The 25,652-nt window shown below is 38.5% G+C and overlaps 1 protein-coding gene across 1 annotated transcript in view; it reads right to left on the bottom strand.

Annotated features, from left to right (window-relative positions):
* The window catches only part of MYH15 (myosin heavy chain 15), a gene marked incomplete at its 5' end in the record, with an annotated part of 164,466 nt that overhangs the window by 65,868 nt on the left and 72,946 nt on the right, over positions 1-25,652 (bottom strand). Inside the window, 13 exon segments of the mRNA XM_079921437.1 lie at positions 909-999; positions 4,119-4,264; positions 5,917-6,020; positions 6,023-6,092; positions 7,462-7,614; positions 7,617-7,715; positions 14,106-14,361; positions 18,207-18,343; positions 20,160-20,283; positions 21,188-21,294; positions 21,297-21,307; positions 24,858-24,893; positions 24,896-24,944. Of these exon segments, the coding sequence (XP_079777563.1) occupies positions 909-999; positions 4,119-4,264; positions 5,917-6,020; positions 6,023-6,092; positions 7,462-7,614; positions 7,617-7,715; positions 14,106-14,361; positions 18,207-18,343; positions 20,160-20,283; positions 21,188-21,294; positions 21,297-21,307; positions 24,858-24,893; positions 24,896-24,944 (1,383 nt within the window).

The following is a 25,652-nucleotide window of genomic DNA, read 5'->3' as shown; positions in this document are numbered from 1 at the left end:
AAAATAAAAAGAAATAACCTTTAGATTGTATTTTTTAAATCATCAGGGTAAGAAAATTTGTATTTTGGATAAATTGAACATTTTTTGGATAAAGTATCATTTGAAGAGAAGTCTGGTGAATATGATAGGCAGTCACTTGGAGATTAATATTATCTGAAAGCTTGCCCATAAAGCAGTGAGACTGGTCTAATTTGGCTCAGAATATCTCAGAAGGTAATAATCAGAAAAAAGTTCCAAAATTATTTTGAATAATAGTTACATTAGTGAGATAACTACTTACCTTCAAAGGAAAAAAATCCATCTGCATGTATACATGAGAAGTTAAACGTATCCATGCTTTAAATTACTTTATAATGTGGTCATATAGTATAAAACAGTTGCCTGGTCTAAAACTTATAAATAGCTGCCCATTATCAAATAATGTTTTGAGGCTACAAGTAGCTACAAGACAGATTTTCAGCAAAATTGCCTTCTAACCGCAAGAACTAATCATCATAAAAAATTAAATTGGTAGCATTGAATGCTTACCATGGGTCAGGCACTGAGCTTACCACTTAAATGTACTGTTGCATTTAATTTTAGCTCAAAGGTTGTCAGGAGGATTAATGAGTAAAAATGTAGATGTCCAGGGTTTTAGCACAATACCTAGTTTATGTCAAACGTTCAACAAATTAGCTACTTGTTTTTTTATTACCTTCGTGATTAGGAAATCTAAGCTTAAACAGTAATGTTCTCCAGAGTCACATATCTACAGAATGCCAGGTTACCTTCTCAACCACTGCTCTTTTCTGCCTCATCTATAGTTGGCTAGAGCTATGGGTACCTTGGCAGAGCATTTGTCACTGAAGTGTCAATCATCACCCATGGATCTAACTACAGGTGCACACAGGTATTTGATAAATGATTACCTGGAGCTCTTTAACCATCTTCTGAAGCTGAGCCACCAGGCCTTTCTCATTCTCCACCTTTGAGCTCATCTGATTCATTTCTAATTCTTTCCTGTTAGGGAAAAGAGGTATCAAGTGGAATTGCTCAGAGTAATAACATTTTGTTTAAATATTCTTTAAATTATAGTAATAACACATGAAGTCATTCACTGTAAAAAATTCAACTATTACATCTATAGCTGAAGTCTGCTTGGCTATTATACCCAATCTCTCTTCCTTGCCTAGAGGTAACCACCATAATCAGTTCGGTGTGAATCCTCCAGACATTTTTCTGAGTATTGACATATGTTTGTGCTTATATATCAGTAGAAATAGTTTCATTTTCTTTACTGTGAAAGGCATAATACTGTATACATTTGAATTTATAATTCTACAACATTTTTAACCCAATAATACATGGAGATTTTTCCATGTTCGCCTACACATAGATTACTTCACTTAAAAATTAGCTGTGACATACTAGTTTATGATTTAGATATCATGTGGTTAATTATCCATTTCCCTATTAATAAACATTGAGGTTTTCCCCCAAATTTTACTTTTACAAATAATGCTGTTCACATACATGCACCCTTGTGTACATGTGAGTGTCTCTACAGAGTGGATATTGAGCAGGGAATTGGTGCGTCGGGTATAGGTATGTGTTTAAAAACTTATAACCTTGCCCTTTGGCCTCCAATAGCAGTGTGAGGTTATTTCTCTACATTTACACTTAACATGAGCACACTTCTAAATTTTTCCTAATCTAACAGATGAGTATGTCATTGTTTTATAATGAATGTCCTTGTTTACTAGTGAGGACAGCATGTTATCAACTATGAGGATTTTAAAATGGGCAATAAAACAAATGAAATGTGTCCGTTGCCCATTTTTCTGTTAGGTTGTTCATCTAATTATTGAATTACAGATTTTCCTTTAATACTCTTGATATTTATTTTTTGATATCTGCTGCAGATATTTCTCCCACTTTCTAATTTGCCCCAGTTTTATTTATGTCGGCTTTTGCCACATAAATGTCTAAAATGTCGAGGTATCAACATCAAATTTATCAATATATTCCTTTTATGCCTTTGGATTTTTGTGACTCGTTCAGTCTGACCTGCCAGTTTCCTAAGACTTACCACCTATATTGTCTTTTAATGGCTTTGTTTTTTAATGGTTTTCGTTGTTTTTTTTAAATTGAAGAACATTTAACAGGAGATCTACCCTCTCAACAAATATTTAAGTGTACAATTTTATTAACTATAGGCACAACATTGTATGTCACTCTAGAACTTAATCATCTCTAGAACTTAATCATCTTGCACGATGGAAGCTTTATGCCCATTGAAGAGCAACTCCACATTTCCCCCTGCCTCCAAGCCCCTGGACGCCACCATTCTACTCTGTTTCTATGAGTTTGGGATGCCTCATATAAGTGGAATCATGCACTATTTGTCCTTCTGTGACCGACTTATTGCATTTAGCATAATGTCCTCCAGGTTCATCCATGTTGTTGCATACGGCAGGATTTCCTTTAAAAAGAGGCTGAATAATGTTCCATTAAATGTATACACCACATTTTCTTTACCCATCCATCCATCAGTGGGCATTTAGGTTGTTTCCATATCTTGGCTATGGTGAATAATGCTGCATTTTCTAAAGATTTTAAAGCTTGATTTTTGCATTTAATTCTTTAATGAAACTGGATTTTGTGTTTGTGTGAATAGCGTGAGGAAGAAATTTAACTTTTATCTCAGAAGATGAAGAGCTTATAATCTGTGTTATTTATTAAGTATTCTATCCTGCCATCACCATTTTAAAATGCCACATTTTCATGTATTGTCTCCATATATACATAGGTCCATTTAGAGAAAATGCTGTATAATAAATTTATCATTTCCTGAAAACATGGGTTTCTGAAATGCCAGAGCTCTTTGACCTGTGGCCTACAAGGACATAGAGTATCATTTTCACTTTGCTGAGCTGAAACACAATCTTCAAAATTGAATGCTTAGGGAACTCTATCATCATTTTGCCTTTCACTGTTCCGTTACATTCATAGGGTTACTTATTTCATCTTTTCCTACCTATCAGGTCGGAAACACCTATCAAGTTCAGTAACTTATTGGCAGGCTATTAATCAAGTCTGACCACAAGCATGTGTAATGGAAACTCATGTACACAGACAGGAAAACCAGAAGCTCATAGTTGGTCACTTGACTTTCTTCTTCACTGTGGGCTCCAATAACCAGTGGGCTCTCAGCTTTAACCTGGCCTTATCTCACTCTTAGATCTCACTGTTTCCCTCTCTTATTTGATCTATTCCAAATAACTGGAAAATCCCTAATCGTTAGAAGAAAGTCTAGCTGGGGACTCCCCTGGCAGTCCAGTGGTTAAGACTACGGGTTCCCACTTCAGGGGGCATAGGTTCAATCCCTGGTCAGAAAACTGAGATACTGCATGCTGCATAGCTCAGCCGAAATTTTTTTTAAATATGGAGAAGAAGAAGAAAGTCTAGCTGAACAGAGGAAGACAAAAGGGACAAGGTGAGAAAATCCATTTCACTGAATGATGAAACTAAACTGAGAGGGCCGTCTTGCCCTGAGCTCCTTGGGAATCCATGTGAACTGAAGGTCTGCTGATTTTGATCATGTTATGTTTTGCTTTCAATTTTAAGGTTTAATACTTTTACAGTAAATTATTTGACCAAAAAAAGTTAGATAAATGTTAATGAGGTTATATCTGGCAAATAAGTTTTGTTTTGTTTTTTTTTAAATGATCAGATGTTATATGGGACTTCACATTAGGATTTCTTTTCTTTTTTTTTTTTTTTTTTACTTTAGGCCATTGGTCTCATCATGAGTAAAAGAAGTGAGCGATTTTTATTTTGACTTGTAACTTCAAATTCCAATAATTCGCATCTCCTGTGCCTTACACCTTTCATTCGCATCTACTGGTCAGCCTCCTCAGTTACTTTCTTGTAGGTTATTACATAATTATAAAAAGAAAGTTCACATAAAGTCTAGCAAAAGAAAAAAAAATCATTTCCTAGGCTTGTTATCCTTCTTATCCTCCCCTTCAGGTCTTAAGACATCTGGCCCTAGGGTCATGAGGATAAATGACATGAGAGAGCTGTTTCCTCCAATAAAAGGTCTCCCAGAATCTCGAGTCAACAGAAAGGTGACTCACCTCCTCAGCTTTCCTGCTAGCTGCAGCTGCCTGCTCTCCAGGTCCTCCATGCTTTCCCGGTTCAGCTTTACCTCGCCCTCCAGTTTGCACTTTTCCTTTTCCCAGTTCACTCTCGCTTTGCTCTCCTGTTCAAGGGCACCCTCAAGCTGACAGAAGGAGACATTATTAAGCCCAATAAATAAGTAAAGTTTATACTTTACTAGATGTGTTCATTAACCACTTACCTTCTGGAAAAAGAAAGAAAAATACAAGTAGAGTCTGTAAATGATGCCCAGTTATGTAGATATTTTAAAATAAATATTGTACACATCAATAGGACAACAAAAGAATCTAGAAATCACGGTGATGAAGGAAAACTTTAAAGATTAAGGAATACGTGTTCTAGCCTACAGAAGAAGCCAATAATAGATGCCTAGTGAGCCCTTGTTTGATTGCTTTCCAGTGATGGGAAGCTCACTTCTTCACATGGCAGCTCATTTCATGGGTAGATAAGTCCATTTACTCAGGAGCACTTCTTCATAAGAAGCCAAAGTAGTCTCTGTAAGTTCATCCCACCGGCCTAAGCTCTGCTCCCTGGAGCAGCACCAAGCAAATCTGTCTCCACATGATCATTCACTAATATTAGGCAGCTGTCCTGAGTCTTCCAACTCAGTATCACTGACCCTTTCAAACGCATCTCACATGGCATGATTTCCACACCCTCCTTTACCACCTTGGTACCCTCTATGGTCCATAACATTGTGTCATATTCTGGTACCTCCAACAAGGTGATCAGAACATTCAAGTTCTGTCTGTAGTGTTGCCAACCATGATGTTGAGGTTAGCTTAGTGGGAGGCTAACTAACAGTTACAACATGGCTAGTTTTCAGTGATATATTTACTTTGCCACAAAAGAAGCTATTTCCTGTGGCTAGCAAAAGATATAAAATTCGAATAGGGGAGAAGGGAGAATTTCTGGAGGGCATATGCAAAAACCTGAAAATAAATGAACTCTGCGAGAGAACAAGTGTGTGTGTTGTTTGCACACAACCAATAAATCCCCATATTGAGGCTTTGTGAGATATGTATCAGTGGAAATAGGAAGAGAAGTGAGACGACTAATAGGTAATAGAGGAAACTGATAGAAAGGCATGAGGAAAAAAGAAGCAGATAATAAAAAAAAAAACCCTAACCACCCTTGTCAGCAATTTAATAAAGGCTAAGCTTTGGGGACTAATAAAACAGTGAATGCACACACTGTCAGCTGGGAGGAAACAGGAAGAGTGATGAACCTAACCACTGAGGCTCGTCTGAAGCATCTTTATTTCACAGGGTATTTGGAGGCAGAACAGGGGCACCATCTCCAGAATCTTACAAGTGTTTTCCAATAGTGTTGGTAGAACACAGCTTGTGACTTACATATCTTTTTACTTTAATAAACCTCAGTGCGTGGCTGGAGACACAACAGGGCCTTAAAGCAATCCTTCAGTACTAGTGTCAGATAAAGCGCCAACATATCTGCGGGGCAAAATACCAGGTTCTGTGGGGAACAGTCAGTCAGATTGATACCCCTTCACGATTCATCTCAGTGTTCTCCCACTGCCCAGGGTTGTGTGAAAGTTACATATAAAAACAGATAGATTACATGCTGGGGCCTTTCTTCTGCTGTAGTGGCTCACCTCTTATTTCTAAATAATGAGGGAAACTAACCATGCTACTAAGTTTTCCTGAAAATGTCAAGATAAATGAACTAAGTAAAAAGTGGAGGTTTGTACAGATGTAGACACACAGCTAACTAGCAAGACATATCACTGCTGACCTCGTTCGCTGGCTGCTCTAGTGTCAGCTTGGTTTTGCTCAGGGTGAGGGTTTTCTCCTCTTCCGCGTGCAGGTCCTCCAGGGTCTGCTGGCAGGCCTCCCACGCACCCTGGCTGCTCGCTGAAGTTTGCTGACGTCCTCACTGAGAGACTCCACCTCCTCAGTCAGATTCTTAACCTGTGGGGAGAAGACGACAACAGTTCCATGAGAGCCACTTATGGAAGGTGGGGTATAAACACTAAGGGCCATCTCCTCTCTTTTCTAGGACCAAAAATCTCATGCGGTATCCACTGTCATAAAGAGCTAAATTTAGCCAAATTCCTGACGGACTTTTTAAAACTCTAAATTCACTTTTTCTTTTACACACAGACACAAATGATCTGTTAGCTCTCCTGGTCAGGGAATGGGGTATTCTGGTTAATCAAATATTATCAGCATAGTGGCTTCCCTGGTGGTGCAGTGGTTGAGAATCCGCCTGCCAATGCAGGGGACAAGGTTTCAAGCCCTGGCCTGGGAAGATCCCACATGCCGCGGAGCAACTAGGCCCGTGAGCCACAACTACTGAGCCTGCGCGTCTGGAGCCCGTGCTCTGCAACAAGAGAGGCCCACGCACCGCGATGAAGACTGGCCCCCACTCGCCGCAACTAGAGAAAGCCCTCGCACAGAAACAAAGACCCAACACAGCCAAAAACTAATTAATTAAAAAATATATATATATATATATAAAATCAGCATAGGTCAGTGGATGGCCAGTATTCAGAGTGCCGTATTATTTGTATAACAAGAACACCACTAAAGGTAATTTAGCTTTCTTTAGAGTATTCGGGGCAATATTAATCTTGTGCCTCAAACCCTAAGAAAGTGGCAGTTAAAGAGAGTTCCAGCTGATAAAATAGGCAAAGGTGTAAGCCATTTATATCAGGTCCAAGTGCTTTTTATGAAAGGGAACTGATGTACAAGAGTTGCTATTTAATCATATGCCAAAATTACGATATTATTCTGGAGGCTTTTTTTTTTTTTATCAAAGGTTTGATACAGACCCCTCAGCTGACTTCAGTCTATACACAGATGCACAAGATAAAAACCTCAGTTAAAATGAACAAAACATTAAGGTCCTTAGCTGGAATTAAAATGACATCTCAAGGTCAAGCTCCAAATCAACGACAGAGGTGGGAATTCAGACGTGTCCCAAATCACCTTTCAATAAACTGCATCCTGTTCCCTCTCCTTCCAAAAAAGGATACTTAGAGAGGCCCAATGAAACCATTTTGCTCTTTCTATCAGATTTCACATGCAATTAGATTGGAACAAATGAAAACGTTTCATTTGGGAGATTAAGTGGGGTTCCATAAATTCAAGTTGGAACTTTGAATTAGGATGGCACAGTTCACCAGATCCTTCATTTGATGCCAGTTCTGACTCCCAGTGCTGTAAAGTTGCGGACCACTGTGTTAATTAATATAAACAGAGCAAGCCTGGTCCTGGAGCCCGATTGAGAGTGTGGAATTCAGGCATCTAGGCCTTCCTGACATTATAGAAAAAGTACCTTGTACTCTGAAGCACGCTTCTCCTTCTGTGACTTTGCCAATAGTGTCTCCAGGTCATCGATTTCTTTCTTCTTCGACGCGGAACATTCATCTCCGAGTCTCCGCCCTCCGGCAGTCAGCTGGGAATTTACCTCCTCTTCTTCCTCCCCCCAACCTCCAACGCAGGCAGCGCCTGGACGCTGGCCTCCAGCTGGATCTTGGATTTAATCAGCGACTCGCGCTGCTCTTCAGCATTTGCCAGGGTCTCTCGTTCCCGCCATGATGAGGAGAAAATTGTTGCCAACAGCTGGAAGTAATTTAACAGCCAGGCGAAATGCTGCTTAACACACAGCAGAGAGATAATTGCCTGTCCTCTGCCCGGCACTTTCACCTACCTTTCCTAAGCAGTTGAAATAATATTCCCAGTTCCCTGACCCTATGGTTGAGAAGTGGAGGAGTTGCTTGTGTTTGGAGGTGCTTTTGATCTTTCAGGCCGTTCAGTAGATTAGATTACCTCTTCTAAAGCACTTAATAGAATCCTGGTGGGCTAAAGGAGCTAACGTGCCTCCAAAAATCAGTGGTGTGCTGATTAAATCACAGCTACTGGAAGCATCCCTGCAGGCATATAGTTTGAGGGCGGTACCTGCTCAGAATATGGTCTTTTAAGAAAGTGGTGTTCCCTCAGACAATAGAATATTTATAATATTATTATAAGGACCCTGATGCACTTATTTAATATATAAGCATCTTCTAATAAATAGAGCTGGGCTGTATATTTTTTTATTCATAAGATGAATTTACAATTCATGAGGTTCCTTGAATATCACTAACTAGACTTTACTATTATTTCCAACTAAAATATTTTTCTCGAAGGTTCTGCCAGCAGTAAATTCCCCAAGTTATAACCATAGAGTGTGCAGTCCTCCTTCCTCTTATTTTTTCAAACATACTGCTGCCAGCTCTCACTGTGTGGCCCACTCTTTCTGTGTTATGGTCCAAGTCAAAAAAGAAGGGGCCGATTGCTTTTTGCTACAAAAGCACCTGTGTAACTTTGAACTCCTTTCACTTGTCTCCATTTAGAGGCTAAATAAAACCTCTTTTCTGTGAGCAAGTTCTTAATTACTAGAGGTCTCGTTGTGACATAACTTCACACGTATCTCCATATTTCATCTTTAGACCTCATCCATCCTCTGCAATTTGGGCAATCAATTACCTAACTATTTGCTTGGCTTACGTTGTTTCATCTACTTAGATCAAGAGCAGAGAAGGGCAAAAATCCAGGCTATTGGATCCTGGCTAACTCTCAGCCTGTCTGCCCAACAAATGGGGCTCAAAGAGGCACAGATGGGGGAGGTATAAAATAGTGAATCCCCAACATCATTGAAGACCCAAGAGAAGGGCTAAACTAAAAACAAACAAAAATGTTAAGGATCCATGCATATCAGAGAAGCTTCCAATGCTTGAGCAATAATGGGGATATTTGATCTTAGCTCATCCCAGGTTGACAGGCAGAATAGCTCTTTGCTCTCTTCCATTCAGCACTTGTACAGGACCTGTCACCATCACCAAATGAAGCCAACAATCCAATCGACCATCATCGATCCTCTCATTTAACATGATGGCAGGTTTGGGGCCAGCTGAGCAGTGGTGTGACAGCTTAACAGTAGGGACATCCTTTCCCCAGTGGCAGTTATTTTCTCATGTACTCACAGTGTTAATTGAAATGGGTTCACGCAGTGCTTCTGGTATTTTGAGTTAGTGAATAATTTGAAAAGAATCCTTGTTTCCTTGATTCCTACTGTATGGAGGTGTGTTTCTTAAAAATCAATGAGATTAAAAAAAATCAATGAGATAAAATATTTCATAGCCAGGTCAGCTTTTTAAATCAGTTACAATTTGAACTCATCTCAGCCTTCCAGGACTTGCCCTGCAATTGGCTTCATGTGTCTCCTATGCTCCCCACAATGATCTTTATTCATGTATCCCAGACTTTTACCCACCTTTCCCTTCACAAGTTGGGTGTATTTCTATCCCCACATCAGCCCAGGTAGTACTGGCCACTCTTTTTGTTGAGAGGAAGAATGATGAAAACTAGGAGGCCAGGTCTCATCCTAGGCTCCCTGTGTCCTAAGCCAGACAAAATATGATATTACAAACTGTGATTCTCACAATATGGATCTTAATGTAGGTTTGGAGCAGGGCCTAGGAATCTGTATTTCTAACAAGCATCCCAGGTGAGGCTGATACACACTAAAGTTCTTGAACCACTGCTATATTAAATATGTATCAGAAATGTGGGTCTGAATGTAAACTCTCGTAAAATATGGCCTATTGGAACACTGATGGGTAGCAGAGTCCCAAAAGAAACGAATAACTTGGGTCAGCCTAAAACTACTAAATTTTCTGTTTTCCGTAAGTCCAAAAAGCAGGAAAAATACAATATATTTATATAATGTATTTGAACCCAGTATTATTTAACTTAGCACTGTGCTAAGTGCAGTGGAGAGTACAATAAAGGTGGATAAAATTTCATACCTGCCTTTGGGATGTAACAGTAGTCCTGGTAGCTAGAGAAGAGGAATAAAAAAGGGAGTGAATAAGGGCACATCGGCATCAGATTAGAGATGGAGGCTCAGATGCCTGGGCCAAGGGTTTGGATCCTATAATGCACATATTGCAGGATGTGAAGCTTGTTCATCAGGGAAGCAACATATTTGTTCAAGACAATGGTTCTCAATCCTGGCTGGATATCAGAATCACCCATACAGATGACTTGGACCCATGCAAGACCCACTTAGTCAAAGTACCTGAGAGTGGAGTCTAGGCACCTTTCTTTATATTTGTTAATGCTTCACAAATAACTTTGATGCAAAGTCAAGGTTGAAAACTGCTGTTTTAAGAACTCACCTGACTGTGATATTAACTTGGACTGGGAAAGGGCAAGTAGGGAGATCTAAATCAGGAAAACCAGTTAGGGGCATACTGCAATAATCCTGAAGATCTCAGTAAAGCTTTTCTCAGGACCTATTAAGATCCTATCTTTTTTTTTTTTTAACATCTTTATTGGAGTATAATTGCTTTACAATGGTGTGTTAGTTTCTGCTTTATAACAAAGTGAATCAGTTATGCATATACATATGTTCCCATATCTCTTCCCTCTTGTGTCTCTCTCCCTCCCACCCCTCTAGGTGGTCACAAAGCACCGAGCTGATATCCCTGTGCTATGCGGCTGCTTCTCACTAGCTATCTGTTTTACGTTTGGTAGTGGATATATGTCCATGGCACTCTCTCACTTTGTCACAGCTTACCCTTCCCCCTCTCCATATCCTCAAGTCCATTCTCTAGTAGGTCTGTGTCTTTATTCCCGTCTTACCCCTAAGTTCTTCAGGACCTTTTTTTTCCCCCTTAGATTCCATATATATGTGTTAGCATACGGTATTTGTTTTTCTCTTTCTGACTTACTTCACTCTGTATGACAGACTCTAGGTCCATCCACCTCACTACAAATAACTCAATTTTGTTTCTTTTTATAGCTGAGTTATATTCCATTGTATATATGTGCCATATCTTCTTTATCCATTCATCTGTCAATAGACACTTAGGTTGCTTCCATATCCTGGCTATTGTAAATAGTGCTGCAATGAACATGGGGGTACATGTCTCTTTTTGAATTATGGTTTACTCAGGGTACATGCCCAGTAGTGGGATTGCTGGGTCGTATGGTAGATCTATTTGTAGATTTTTAAGGAACCTCCATACTGTTCTCCACAGGGGCTTTATCAATTTACATTCCCACCAACAGTGCAAGAGGGTTCCCTTTTCTCCACACCCTCTCCAGCATTTATTGTTCCTAGATTTTTTGATGATGGCCATTCTGACAGGTGTGAGATGATACCTCATTGTAGTTTTGATTTGCATTTCTCTAATGATTAATGATGTTGAGCATTCTTTCATGTGTTTGTTGGCAATCTGTATATCTTCTTTGGAGAAATGTCTATTTAGGTCTTCTGCCCATTTTTGGATTGGGTTGTTTTTTTGTTATTGAGCTGCATGAGCTGCTTGTAAATTTTGGAGATTAATCCTTTGTCAGTTGCTTCATTTGCAAATATTTTCTCCCATTCTGAGGGTTGTCTTTTGGCTTGTTTATGGTTTCCTTTGCTGTGTAAAAGCTTTTAAGTTTCATTAGGTCCCATTTGTTTATTTTTGTTTTTATTTCCATTTCTCTAGGAGGTGGGTCAAAAAGGACCTTGCTGTGATTTATGTCATAGAGTGTATAGCCTATGTTTTCCTCTAAGAGTTTGATAGTTTCTGGCCTTACATTTAGATCTTTAATCCACTTTGAGCTTATTTTTGTGTATGGTGTTAGGGAGTGATCTAATCTCATACTTTACAGGTACCTGTTGAATTTTCCCAGCATCACTTATTGAAGAGGCTGTCTTTTCTCCACTGTGTATTCTTGCCTCCTTTATCAAAGATAAGGTGACCATATGTGCATGGGTTTATCTCTGGGCTTTCTATCCTGTTCCATTGATCTATCTTTCTGTTTTTGTGCCAGTACCATACTGTCTTGATTACTGTAGCTTTGTAGTATAGTCTGAAGTCAGGAAGCCCTATTCCTCCAGCTCCATTTTTCATTCTCAAGATTGCTTTGTCTATTCAGGGTCTTTTGTGTATCCATACAAATTGTGAAATCTTTTGTTAGAGTTCTGTGAAAAATACCAGTGGTAGTTTGATAGGGATTGCATTGAGTCTGTAGATTGCTTTGGGTAGTAGGGTCATTTTCACAATGTTGATTCTTCCAATCCAAGAACATGGTATAACTCTCCATCTATTTGTATCATCTTTAATTTCTTTCATCAGTGTCTTATAATTTTCTGAATACAGGTCTTTTGTCTCCTTAGGTAGATTTAGTCCTAGATATTTTATTCTTTTTGTTGCAATGGTAAATGGGAGTGTTTTCTTAACTTCAATACAATCTTACCTTAAGAAACAGGAAACATCTCAAATAAACAACCTAACCTTGCACCTAAAGCAATTAGAGAAAGAAGAACAAAAAAACCCAAAGTTAGCAGAAGGAAAGAAATCATAAAGATCAGATGAGAAATAAATGAAAAAGAAATGAAGGAAACAATAGCAAAGATCAATAAAACTAAAAGCTGGTTCTTTGAGAAGATAAACAAAATTGATAAACCATTAGCCAAACTCATCAAGAAAAAAAGGGAGAAGACTCAAATCAATAGAATTAGAAATGAAAAAGGAGAAGTAACAACTGACACTGCAGAAATACAAAAGCTCATGAGAGAGTACTACAAGCAACTCTATGCCAATAAAATGGACAACCTGGAAGAAATGGACAAATTCTTAGAAATGCACAACCTGCCAAGACTGAACCAGAAAGAAATAGAAAATATGAACAGACCAATCACAAGCACTGACGTTGAGACTGTGATTTAAAATCTTCCAAAAAACAAAAGCCCAGGACCAGATGGTTTCACAGGCAAATTCTATCAAACATTTAGAGAAGAGCTAACACCCATCCTTCTCAAACTCTTCCAAAACATAGCAGAGGGAGGAACACTACCACACTCATCCTACGAGGCCACCATCACCCTGATACCAAAACCAGACAAAGATGTCACAAAGAAAGAAAACTACAGGCCAATATCACCGATGAACATAGATGCAAAAATTCTCAACAAAATACTAGCAAACAGAATCCAACAGCACATTAAAAGGATCATACACGATGATCAAGTGGGGTTTATTCCAGGAATGCAAGGATTCTTCAATACATGCAAATCAATCAACGTGATACACCATATTAACAAATTGAAGGATAAAAACCATATGATCATTTCAATAGATGCAGAGAAAGCTTTCGACAAAATTCAACACCCATTTATGATAAAAACCCTGCAGAAAGTAGGCATAGAGGGAACTTACCTCAACATAATAAATGCCATATATGACAAACCCACAGCAAACATCGTCCTCAATGGTGAAAAACTGAAACCATTTCCACTAAGATCAGGAACAAGACAAGGTTGCCCACTCTCACCACTCTTATCCAACATAGTTTTGGAAGTTTTAGCCACAGCAATCAGAGAAGAAAAAGAAATAAAAGGAATCCAAATCAGAAAAGAAGAGTTAAAGCTGTCACTGTTTGCAGATGACATGAATACTATACATAGAGAATCCCAAAGATGTTACCAGAAAACTACTAGAGCTAAGCAATGAATTTGGTAAAGTAGCAGGATACAAAATTAATGCACAGAAATCTCTGGCATTCCTATACACTAATGATGAAAAATCTGAAAATGAAATTAAGAAAGATCCTGTCTTTTGATTTGCTAATGGGTTACGTGCTAACTACAGAATTTGAATTAAGATCCAGAGCTTCCTGACTCCCATGACAGATTTCCATCTGTTTATATAGTTAAAACCCATCTAAAAGTTTGTCCCTTTTTCAAAGACATACTGTCAATGCAATCACTTCACTGTAAAACAGGGTGTCTCTCTAAGTGTTTCCACTGTCTGTGTTGGATGAAATTCTACAGTATTTGCATAGCACGTGCCTCTATTTTTTTTCAAGTCAATACTGCCTGCAAAACAAGGGAATCTAATTAGAAACTTGATTTGAAGAAGAAACGGTGGGGCTAGTCACAGCCTGCAGCTGAAGAAGCAAGTCATTCTTTTCCTGGTGTAGGGAGATTTGCTTGGCTTTCAGCTCCTCCCTCGGAGATTCTGATTTCGCCAACGCTTTTTGCAGCTGCACACACTCTTCCTTCAGTCCAGCTACCTCCTTTCCCATTCCTGCAGATCTAACAAAAGGCTTGATCTTGAAGAAGAGCCTCATCCATGGCCAGCCCTTCACAGCCATGAAAGCTCTTACGTTCCACTGGATCAAAAGAAGTGCATCCCTAAGTCGAGGGGGAAAAAAAGAAAAAGAAAAGAAAGTTAACCTAGACTATTTAAAAGAGTTATTTTCCGGATTTCCCTGGTGTTGGGTGGTTAAGAATCTGCCTGCCAATTCAGGGGACACAGATTCGATCCCTGGTCCAGGAAGATCCCACATGCTGCGGAGCAACTAAGCCCGTGCACCACAACTACTGAGCCTCCGAGCCACGTGCTGCAACTACCGAACCCATGTGCTGCAACTACTGAAGCCCACATTCATAGAGCTCGTGCTCTGCAACAAGACAAGCCATTGCAATGAGAAGCCCGTGCACTGTAATGAAGCGTATCCCCCACTTGCTGCAACTAGAGAAAGCCCACACGCAGCAATGAAGACCCAACGTAGCCAAAAATAAATAAGATTTTAAAAAATAAAAATTAAAAAATTTAAAAGTAAAGGAGTTATTTTCCAAATTAAGATCCCTAATAAGCACATCTTTTTAGGAGTCATTATAAATCCTCATTAGTCTTCAAAGCACTTCTACATCCAAGCTCTCATCTGATTCTTTCAAAAACCCTTTGAGGGACTTCTGGGGCTAACAATGTTGTGGACTATTTGTCCTGAAAATGTTTCCACTACAAACATCCTTTAAATGAGAGCTGACCCTTAAAGAGGGTAAGAAGTATAGAGGGAGCTAAAAAAAAACAGCGAAGAGTGAATGCTTGTACAGTCTGACCATCCTTATGGAAGGAGGAAGCCAGGCTTGGTATTGTAGGGTTTGTATTTTTATATCCTTGTGGATAAAGAGACAGGCTGTGATTTTCAAAGAATTTCCCCTTATTGAAAAGGGGGATTTAAAAATTCACCCACTGGCACAGAGAGAAGTCAAAGAGAAGCACATCTGATTTGGTCTGGGCTCAGGGTGAAGAAAAAAGATCTTACGCTAAGAATTTTTTTTATATACTATGAATCAGCACCACCAGCGTGTTTGAGATTTAAATTATACTACCGGATTAGTGCAGAAATACACAAGAAATTAGCATAATCATTTTTTTACACTGGTAATAAATACCCTTTGGGCCCTTGGGGGAAAAATACAAAAGTGCACTGAAGAAAATACCCTAAAATCAAGCACTAGAGATTTTCTTAAAGTCCCCTTGAAGATGAGCTTACAGTTCAAAATTACAAAACACATATAGAGGGGCTTCCCTGGTGGCGCAGTGGTTGAGAGTCCGCCTGCCGATGCAAGGGACACGGGTTCGTGCCCCGGTCCGGGAGGATCCCACATGCCGCGGAGCGGCTGGGCCCATGAGCCATGGCCGTTGAGCCTGTGCATCCAGAGCCTGTGCTCTGCAATGGGACAGGCCACAACAGTGAGAGGCCCGCGTACTGAAAAAAAAAAAAAAAGAAAGGAATTAATCTAAACTGATTCAAGAAGAAAAAAATCTCAATAGGCTTGTATCTATTAAATAAATTAAATCAAAATTGTAAAATCTGTCATGAAAGAAACACCAGATCTAGATGGTTTTATAGGCAAATTTTACCAAGCACTCAAAGACAGATAATCAAAATAAATTGTTTCATGTTTTGAAAAGAGAAAATATTGCCTAACTCTTTTATGAGGTTAAGGTAACCTTGATTCAAAGTCAGATAACAGCAGAAGAAACAATTACAGGCCAAACTTATTCATGAACATTGAGGCAAAAATACTATAATACTATAACCCATCCCACAATGTATGAAAAATATCATATTTTATAAACAAAGTGGGTTTAACTTTTTTTAATCTATTAATTTAATTCAACACATTTATGGGTTAGATGCAAAAGAAGAATTTAACCCTTTCTTGGTAAACGTGCTTAACAAAATAAGATGGAACGAATGTCCTGTATACAATAAATCATATCTACCAAAAAAAAATCTACAGAAAACATGATATTAAGAGGAAAATGATATCTTTCCCCAAAGTCAAAAATATGACTAAGTCTGGCAAAAGTTTTTGAAGTTGAAATACCACAAGTTGGTGAGAATATAGAGCCATGGGACTTTCATATAATTCTGGTAAAGAGCAAAACAGAAAGCATTTTGGCAACATCTCATAAAGTTGGAGTTGTGTATAGCCTAAAACCTAATAATTCATACCTTAGAGAAATGCCACTCAAAGTGTGGGCCTCGGTCAGCTGCTACCTAGGTACTATCGGCCAATGGACCAGCATTTTGAGTAACATTGCCCTCAAGAAACTCTTGCATATATGCAGGGGAAGACATTTACAAAATCGTCACTGCAGAACTGTTTGTAATAGCAAAAACTTTTAAATAACTTAAGTTTACTTGAGCTGGGAAATGGATAAATAAATTGTGGTATACTCATATGATGGAATACTATATACCAGTTAAGATCAATAATCTAACCTTAGATTTATCAACATTAATAAATTTAAAAGTTAGTACTGAATGTAAAGAACAAATTTTAAGATAATACACAGAGCATATTTATGTGAAGACTAAAAACATGCAAAATCATGTAACTTTTTAAGGACACCTGCATATCTCCACAGAACTTGGATCAAGGGAGAAATATGCAAGGGGCTTCAACTGAGTCTGTTAGTTTATTTTTTAAATATATTGTGAGTAACTACAGAAGAATGTTAAACTTTATATATGAAATATGAATGAAACAGAGGGATAAAAACAAATTCAGGATCTCAGGAGCTAGGAACAGGATCTGGATCAAGGGAGAAATACACAAAGGGTTTCAACTTTTTTAATTATTTATTTTTAAGTTGTGAGATATTACAGAGAAAATGTTAGGAACTGATGTACTTTGATGATAGTTCCATGAGTATGCATTATAATATTTTCTGTATTTTTTGTATTTTAAATATTACATAATAATTCCTTTAAAGTCATTCTATGATTTAGAGAGAATGGATAGTAAAGACCTCATTTTAGAGATGAAGGAAGTGAACTTGAGAAATTAAGAGTCTTACCCAAGTTTACAAAACTGGTCATAGAAGGCATGTCTCCTGAACCCCAAACTCTCATAAACTCCCACACCACATTGGGCACTGTATGGAGGTCACAGAAGACTCTTAGTAAATGTCTCTCTAATATCCTTGACATCACCATGTAATAATATTTTTCTTCTTCAGGGAAACAGAGGGAATTAACAGACTGTCAAGTAAGCAAATTATACCAAGACCTGTGGACCTCTCTCCAGAAGGTAAACTGTGCTATGGTAAAAAGTAAATACGACAACCACAGAATCCCTTACTCATAGTCCCTCTGTTTGGAGATTTTGTTAGCTTGCTTTCCATGATTCTATTAAAGGTTTTCTTCTATTAAACAAAATCTATGCCTCAGTGTCCAGAGGTGATGATAAATGTCCCTAGTGAACCTGCCTGAAATGAAGTAACAGAGTTATGGTTACATGTCACCAAGAGTAAGTTTCTGACCCAGGGGAGGCTGTAAAGTGATCAGAACACCTACCTACTTTGCAGCAAACTTCCCCACAGAGCTGGCTGTGAGATGCATGCAAACACTTCTAGGTCTGCTTCTGTTTTGAATTATGAGTCACACTGCTCTCAGAGATCCAGACTTGGCCAATTATAAAGAATCCCTCCAAAGGGAAGACTGGAAGCAGTACAAGAAATATCTGAATTATGCTTATTCTTAGTTAGATAGGGTAATAGAAGCCCTTTGTGCTCTGTTTGGTGTTCCATAATTTTAAAAATTTCAAGTTAAGTCCCAGACTAAGCAGAGGTGGCAGATCTCTTTACCCTGACCTATTGTAAGGCAATGAGCTAAAGTCACATTGACTGAGGCACACCATTACTCTAGCAGTGGGGACGCAGGGTGGGGATATCATACCTCTCTCCCAGAATCCTCTGGAATTTGATTTGCATCAATTTTCCCCGTACCCTGGCTTGGAACAATGTAAAGACTTTAGATGGTCTCTCATCTCTCATTGCTTTCAGTTGGCCCAGAAAGCCGGCTTTTAAAAACACCTAAAAGAAATGTCAGATGTTACTTCTACTCATAGTGGGCATTCAGTAAATGCCTGTTGAATGGCCCTGTGAGCGACTGATGTATTTGTTTATCAGTTCTACTACTTGTTAATATTTCTTAATGTGTAAAATGTAAATTCTAGAAAGTTTGGTTTTATAAACCTAAAGTTTGCCACACACACACAAAAAAACAACTTTATTTAATCCTGTGGTTATATTGGTTCCTTAAGAACTTAGACTATCCTCCTCCTGATCTATTAGTAATGTCTAGGTTGTCTAGGGAACTTGGTTTACGTTTTAAGATAGGCCCAGGCAGGGGTCTGCACAGTTTTTCTGTAAAGGGCCAGATAGTAAATACTTTTAGGCTTTACAGGCCACACACAGTCTCTGTAGAACCTCCACTCCCACCCCCATCGCCCTCCTTCTCCACCTCCTCTCTTTCTTCTATTTCTTCTTCTTCCTCCTCTTTAAAAATAACCCTTAGAAAATGTCAAACTATATTCATCTAGGGGGGCCATATAAAAAATAGGCCATGGATATGACCCTTAGGCCATAACTTGCTGACCTCTGCTCTAGAGAAAGTCACTTTTGTCTTAGACAATAAAAAATACACATAAATATTTTTTCAAGAATCATTAGTAATGGCCAAGATGAGGTGAGTGAGGTACCTAAAGCACAAATTTTAAGGAAGCACTCACTTTCAGGGTTGTACAAGTCAGTACTTATACAACCTGAAGAGTGAGTGCTGCCTTAAATTTTGTGCCTTAGGAGGCTGTCTCAATTCATGCTAGTCCTGCCCTAGATGAGTAGTATACAGCAAAAATAACTAAACATACAAGGAAGCAAGGCACCAGGAGTGAAAATCAGCAGAAACAGACTCTCAGGTATTCAAAATGTGGGAGTTGAGTAATATTTTATAATCATGTCCAACAGAGTTCTTTTTCTTAAGCTCTTCATCCCAGACCCTCCAATTCTCCTTCAAATAATTTGGCCTTTATATGGATGTCATTAGAAACCACCTGATATTGACTAATGGATAAAACCAAATCTGTTAGTCAGAAGTTTCCCAAAATATGTGGATCATGTTAAGATCTTCAAGATGAAGCAGAATTTAGTGAATCACATTTAAGGAAATTAATTTTGGATTCATTTTTTGGATGGTAGGGTTGACCTTAACATTTTTTTTTTTTTTCCTGCGGTACGCGGGCCTCTCACTGCTGTGGCCTCTCCCGTTGCGGAGCACAGGCTCCGGACGTGCAGGGTCAGTGGCCATGGCTCACGGGCCCAGGCGCTCCGCGGCATGTGGGATCCTCCCGGACCGGGGCACAAACCCGCGTCCCCTGCATCGGCAGGCGGACTCTCAACCACTGCGCCACCAGGGAAGCCCGACCTTAACATTTTTAGACAGTCTTTCAGAATTAATTTCCTGAAAGTGTACTTGTGGATGAATCAGTTCACATGCAGACAAGCAGTTATCTCCAGTAAGTTGGTTCAATTTTGTCTAGCTCTGATGTGTATACACATTTTCTAGCACACTAAAGTTGATTCAGTATTTTATATCTTGGCACAAACTTGCTTAGATGAATAATCATAAAAATGTAAATGTAGTCAAGACTGAGGTTCAAAAAACATTGAATTTTGAATTCGCTCTCTCAAATAGTGCTGAAGTTTTCAGTTTCACCGGAGCTCTGTTTGTATTAGTTGTGGTCACAAGAGCTGTAGAATGCCTTATAATTGCACTTTCATGGGTATTTTAAGATACACAGACTTTCCTCCCACTCTTCTCCAAAAGCATTCTTTGTAGTTCTCTGGTTACCTTAGTGATTCCAAAGTGGTACTGTGTATGGTCTATCTCCAAGGAGCCAAGTAATTCTTCAGCTGCTTTTCTGCTGCTCACAAACTTGCTCTTTGGAAAGGCCCTTTGTTTCAGAATGTAGTACCTAATTTAAAATAAGCAAAGAATAAATCCTGAGGTTGAGGTGCAAATAAAGAAAAATCTGGACAAGTGAGACAAAAGGAGGTATATATAGACTTCCACCCCTCCTACCAATATGTTCAATTTTCACAAAACTCTTGGCAGTAATAATGAGAATACGAGCAATAATTCCTTACTTTGGAATAATAGTTTGTACTTTTCATAGTGCTGTAGAGACCACCTCACTTGATTCTCGGCTCAATTAGGGAGGGAGGGAGGGAGAGATTAGGAGAAAGAGAAGGAAAGAGGCAGGCTTAAGTACATCTCTATCATGCAGATAAGGAAACTGAAAAGCAGAGACGTTAAAGGTCTTTTCCAAGATTCCCTCACCCTAATGGTGAATTGGTGGAAAGCTAGAAATATACTTCTTAATTCTGACACAGGTACTCTTTCTACTCTACTCTACTTTGCTCACATTTGCTTGATCACCTACAATTTACACATTTAGAATTTGGGAAATAGAAAGCAAAGGTGCCTCTTCTGCCTTCTGCTGCACTCCCTGCTGGCTTCCTTCCTCTCACAGGATTGCTAGTAAAGCAACAGCCTGCTTGGATGGCAGCTACGATTAAGTACATACAACATTTCAGAGACTCAATTCAGCTTCCATATCGTTCTTCTCTATATATTTCTTCTATATGTGGGTCTATTATCCAGTAATAGAGATTTAAGGATATTACATCTACATAGATGTTGGATTTAAGGGGAAATAATAATGGAACTCTGTCATCATATATCTCACCGCCACCAAAACACATCGATCTGTAGTCTGGAGGATATCAACCAAACAAACAATGCATGCCTAAACACTCCAAGAGAAGAAAACGAAATGGACTGCCCCAGGCTTCTTGGATCCTGGGGTGTATGTTTACCTTTGTTTAAAATCAGCATACAGCGGTCGGTTTGGAAAACCTTCACTGCATATCCTGATTCCTTCCAAGACACCATTACAGCGCAGCTGCTGTAGAACCAAATAAGCACATCCATTACATCTGAAGAAAAACGGTCACAATGAGTCCATGTCTAAAAAAATGCTTACCCTAGATTTTGTCCTAATTGCTGCATCTGAGGTTAAAAGAGTTTGAATCTAGTGTTCTCTACATCATAGATAAGAGGATTCACTCACTCCCAGCCTCATGGCACTCAAAGTACCCATCCTATTATGTAGGAGTCTCCGAATAGGATTTACCTGGAATGAAACCTTTAGTTCACAGTTAGTCAAGATTTTATAAGCAAATACTCCTAGAAGATGAAAAAAATACATTTTTGCTAGAAGGTAAATGACTGGCATTATACTCATTGGCCAGCCAAAAACCAGCTAAAGAGGGGATAAAACACAAAAGAGAACTGGCATCTCCAAGTAAGAAGGGGAGGGATTACAAGAAGGGGGAATACAATGAAAGGGGAAGGTGAGAACAGCCACAACATTGTGTTTACTGTTCTGTATTAGGAAAGAATGGGCCACATCCCGGCCTACTTCTCTCCTGATTATCTTGAGAAAGCCTAAGTTCTATTCGATAGTATAAGCATTCTCCTAGTACCCCTTTGTTCCTGAGATGGAGCCCACTAGAACTGCAGCTGCAATCTCTGATAGGAGCCTTAGAAAAGCCAACCAATGAGCCACTGTATCTGGCTCTCAGCAAGGCTTCTGGAAGAAGCCAAGCAGCACTCTCCTAACAAAGACCTGCTAGAGTGTTATAAGGAGAATGGAATGAGATGATTCTCTGCTTATGCCCGGGGTCACAGAAATAAACTCTAAGCCATATATTCATAGTCCTGCACTCCCATCCCTTTCATAGACAGAAACAGATCATCTGTAAGAAGGAGCAGAAGTGGAGTTCTATGACACAATAGGGTCAAGCATGCTCATTCCCTTTAAGGACATATGAAGAACTGTTTTGATTAGATCATGAAGCTTTTCTTATGACTTTCTCTTAAGACTTAGGAAAAAAAAAAAAAAAACCTGCTGAAATCAGAGCTGATTCGATGGGAGTCAACTCTAATAGGTAACAGAATTGCTCCAAAATAGAGGTAGCTAATTAGATTCCTTGCTAGATGGAAGCAGTGTCCCTAGATGCATTAAGAAACCCAGCTGATAAGAAACAATGAGGCAAAAACATACAGCGTGAATGCACATGAAGGGTTTGCATTGCAAAAACTCAAACTGCAGCATCATTGTTTAGCATCACACTTTCCCAGAATAGGTCACAGGCTGTCAAGATGGGAGTCTTAATTACAGGAGGTTAATAAAAATGCAAGGTACTACAGAACCTCAGAAATCAGAATCAACAACATCTGGCTACATATTCCAAGGGTGATTAGTGCTCTGAAGACATAAGTGCTTGTCACATATACAACTTTGAGGCTGACAGCCTCCAACCAAGCTCCACAGAAGCCTGTAATTCCAAACAGAAGCCTGGGAATCTTCAAATCCAAGATGTAAGGAAAGTGATCCATGTAATTAATATCTGTAAAAACTTTGTTTTGTTAATTAAAAACATAAATAATTCACAACCACCTATCTATCTCATCACCGCCCTAGCACCATCCATTCATCAAAAAGTATTCACTACAAAAGCCAAGAAATGGAAACATTCTAAGTGTCCACTGATGGATGAATGGATAAAAAAGTTGTGGTATATGTGTATAATGGAATATTATTCAGCCATATAAAAGGAGGAAATCCTGCCATGTGTGATAACACAGAAGGACCTCGAGGGCATTATGCTAAGGGAAATAAGCCAGACAGAGAAAGACAAATACCATACAATCTCATTTATGGTTCTAGATATTTTCACCATTAGCTTCTTTGTCAAAAGTATTTTTGCTACAAATGTTTTCACTGCATAACTAATTGGCCATGCAGCAATTTTGCCATAAAAGATAGAATAACTGGTTGACAGTTTGGTTTCAACTGGTTGACAATTTGGTTTCATTTCTCCATTGACACAATACTCCCATTTTCTATACATGAATCTGAAAGAGGCTGAGGGCCTCAGAGGTGCAGAGTTGAACCCACATTTTCCATAGAACTTGGAACATCTACCAACAGACATGTGACAATATGCCAAGAACAAACAACAGTGTGGAAGGCTTTCATAACACAACACAAAGCTGTTACAAACATGTATCCTAGTATTTGGAAACCGATACCTCTCTCAATGAGGGAAGAAATTTTAGCAAAAAAGAAAATGTGTGATGCAGAACAAGGAGATGAATCAACAAGCCAAAAAATGTATAATGAACTATGAACAAAGACTTGGAAGATAAATGCTTAGGTTCAACCCACAAAGTAAAATCAGATATTTGTACCATATTGTCGTGAATCTACACACATTTTAAATTTATTCAAATATTTTATATTTCACAATAGTCTTTTTAATTTTGTTATTCATTTTTCACGTTTCATTATGTCCTTTTTAATGTCCCTCTTTTATTTTTTGTTATTTTATCTTTTATGACAAAATTGCCTTATGGCCAATTAGTTATGTGGGGAAAACGTTTGCAGCAAAAATGCTTGGGGCAAAGATGTTAATAGCAAAGAAGCTTATGGTGAAAATGCCAGACACACTCACTTAAATGTGGAATCTTCAAAAACCAAACAAACTCATAGAAAAAGAGATTCGATTTGTGGTTACCAGAGGTGGGGTGGAGGAGTGGAACTTGGATGAAGGTGGTCAGAAGGTACAAACCTCCATTTTTAAGATAAACAAGTACAAGGGATGTAATGTGCAACATGATGACTATAGTTAACACTGCAGTATGGTATGTTGAAAGTTATTAAGAGAGTAAATACTAAGAGTTCTCATCACAAGGAAACATTTTTTTTCTCTTTCTTTTTTTTGTATCTATAAGAGGCGATGGATGTCAACTAAACTTATAATCATTTCATGATGTATGTAAGGCAAACCATTATGCTGTATACCTTAAACGTATAGAGTGCTGCGTGCCAATTATATCTCAATAAAATTGGAAGAAAAATAAAATACTTCTTAAAAAGTATCTACTGCCCAGAAGTACATAACTAAAGAGACAGGTAGTTTTAAGGAGAGGGAAGATATTACTATTATGAAGGAAGACTAGAGGGAGTTCTCAACAATTAGAAATGGATTTAGAAACTCTCTTTATGGTCAATTTAGATAATTTAGATCAAATGATTTCCTTTATGCTTAAATATCTACTTTAATCCCCAAATTGATTATTCAATCCCTTCTTATTATACTTTGCCCTTGTAGACAATGGCACAGAAGCTCATCCACATTTTAGCGTGAAATTCAAGGAGGAATTTAAATGATAATGTCAAGCATTCTAATGTTATCCAATTGAGTCTGCTTTGTGAAATCCTTCTGTATGTCCACTTGAATCTCAATTCAAAGGCAATCTTGAGGAGGTTTAAAAAACTCACTTTTAACTTATTTTAGCTTTTCTATCTGAAAATCTACCCTTATATAAAACAAACTGGTAAATATTTCATTAAAAGACATTCAACATAGCTTAAATCAAATGAATTTCCTAGTGTGGATTACAAAGAAATCTATTTACCTGACATTTTGTTCACATTGGGATTTATGCACCTCAAAAATGAGGTGCTGTTGATTTCAGGTTAGTCATCAACTTATTTAGGTTTTCCTAAAACAGAGACCATAACCAACACAAAATCACTTTGCAAATCATTAAAAACACCAATCTATGTCACAAAGGTCTCCATGTTGACCAACTTAGTCTTAAAGCCAGATGCATAGCAACAATAAAATAATGAATTCAACATTCTTCCCTGCTTACCAAAATACATTATTTCCTTCCCTTGACAAGTCAATATTTATCTGACTGACATAGTTCTGTTGTGTATCATATCTACCTGTTTTAAATTTGGTAGCAATACTTTATGAATGGACAATAAAATGGCTTGAAGAAAGAAACTGTTTCTCAAGTTTCCTGCCTGGAAAATTTTTATCTTAGCTCAGTTTCTCTGGAAGCAGAATCTGAGATGGAGATTCTCGTTCAAGAGATTTATTTGGAGAAGGAGGGAAGTACAGTAGGGCAGGGGGAGAAAAAAGCAGTGGTATGGACTCAGTTTAGTCTGAGTCCTGCAGAATCTCTGAGCACAAATGCACCAATTATACTACAGTTGGTACCTCCTTGAGACAAGGGAGGGGCCAGAATCTGAAGAGGAGAGTAAGGAGACAGATTAGCTTCCCATTCGACCAAGGGCAATTCTGGCAACTGTGAATTATTATAAGCTAATATTTTCATAAGTGGTAAGATGGGCTGATAAAGGGGATCTAAGTAGGACACTGACAGTGTCCACGAAAGTCCATTAATATCAAGATAATCTTT

This window comes from Stenella coeruleoalba (assembly GCF_951394435.1).
Source record: "Stenella coeruleoalba genome assembly, chromosome: 5".
NCBI classification, from domain to species: domain Eukaryota; kingdom Metazoa; phylum Chordata; class Mammalia; order Artiodactyla; family Delphinidae; genus Stenella; species Stenella coeruleoalba.
Note: the sequence above shows the minus strand (reverse complement) of the source record. Positions and strands in the feature narration are given on the sequence as shown.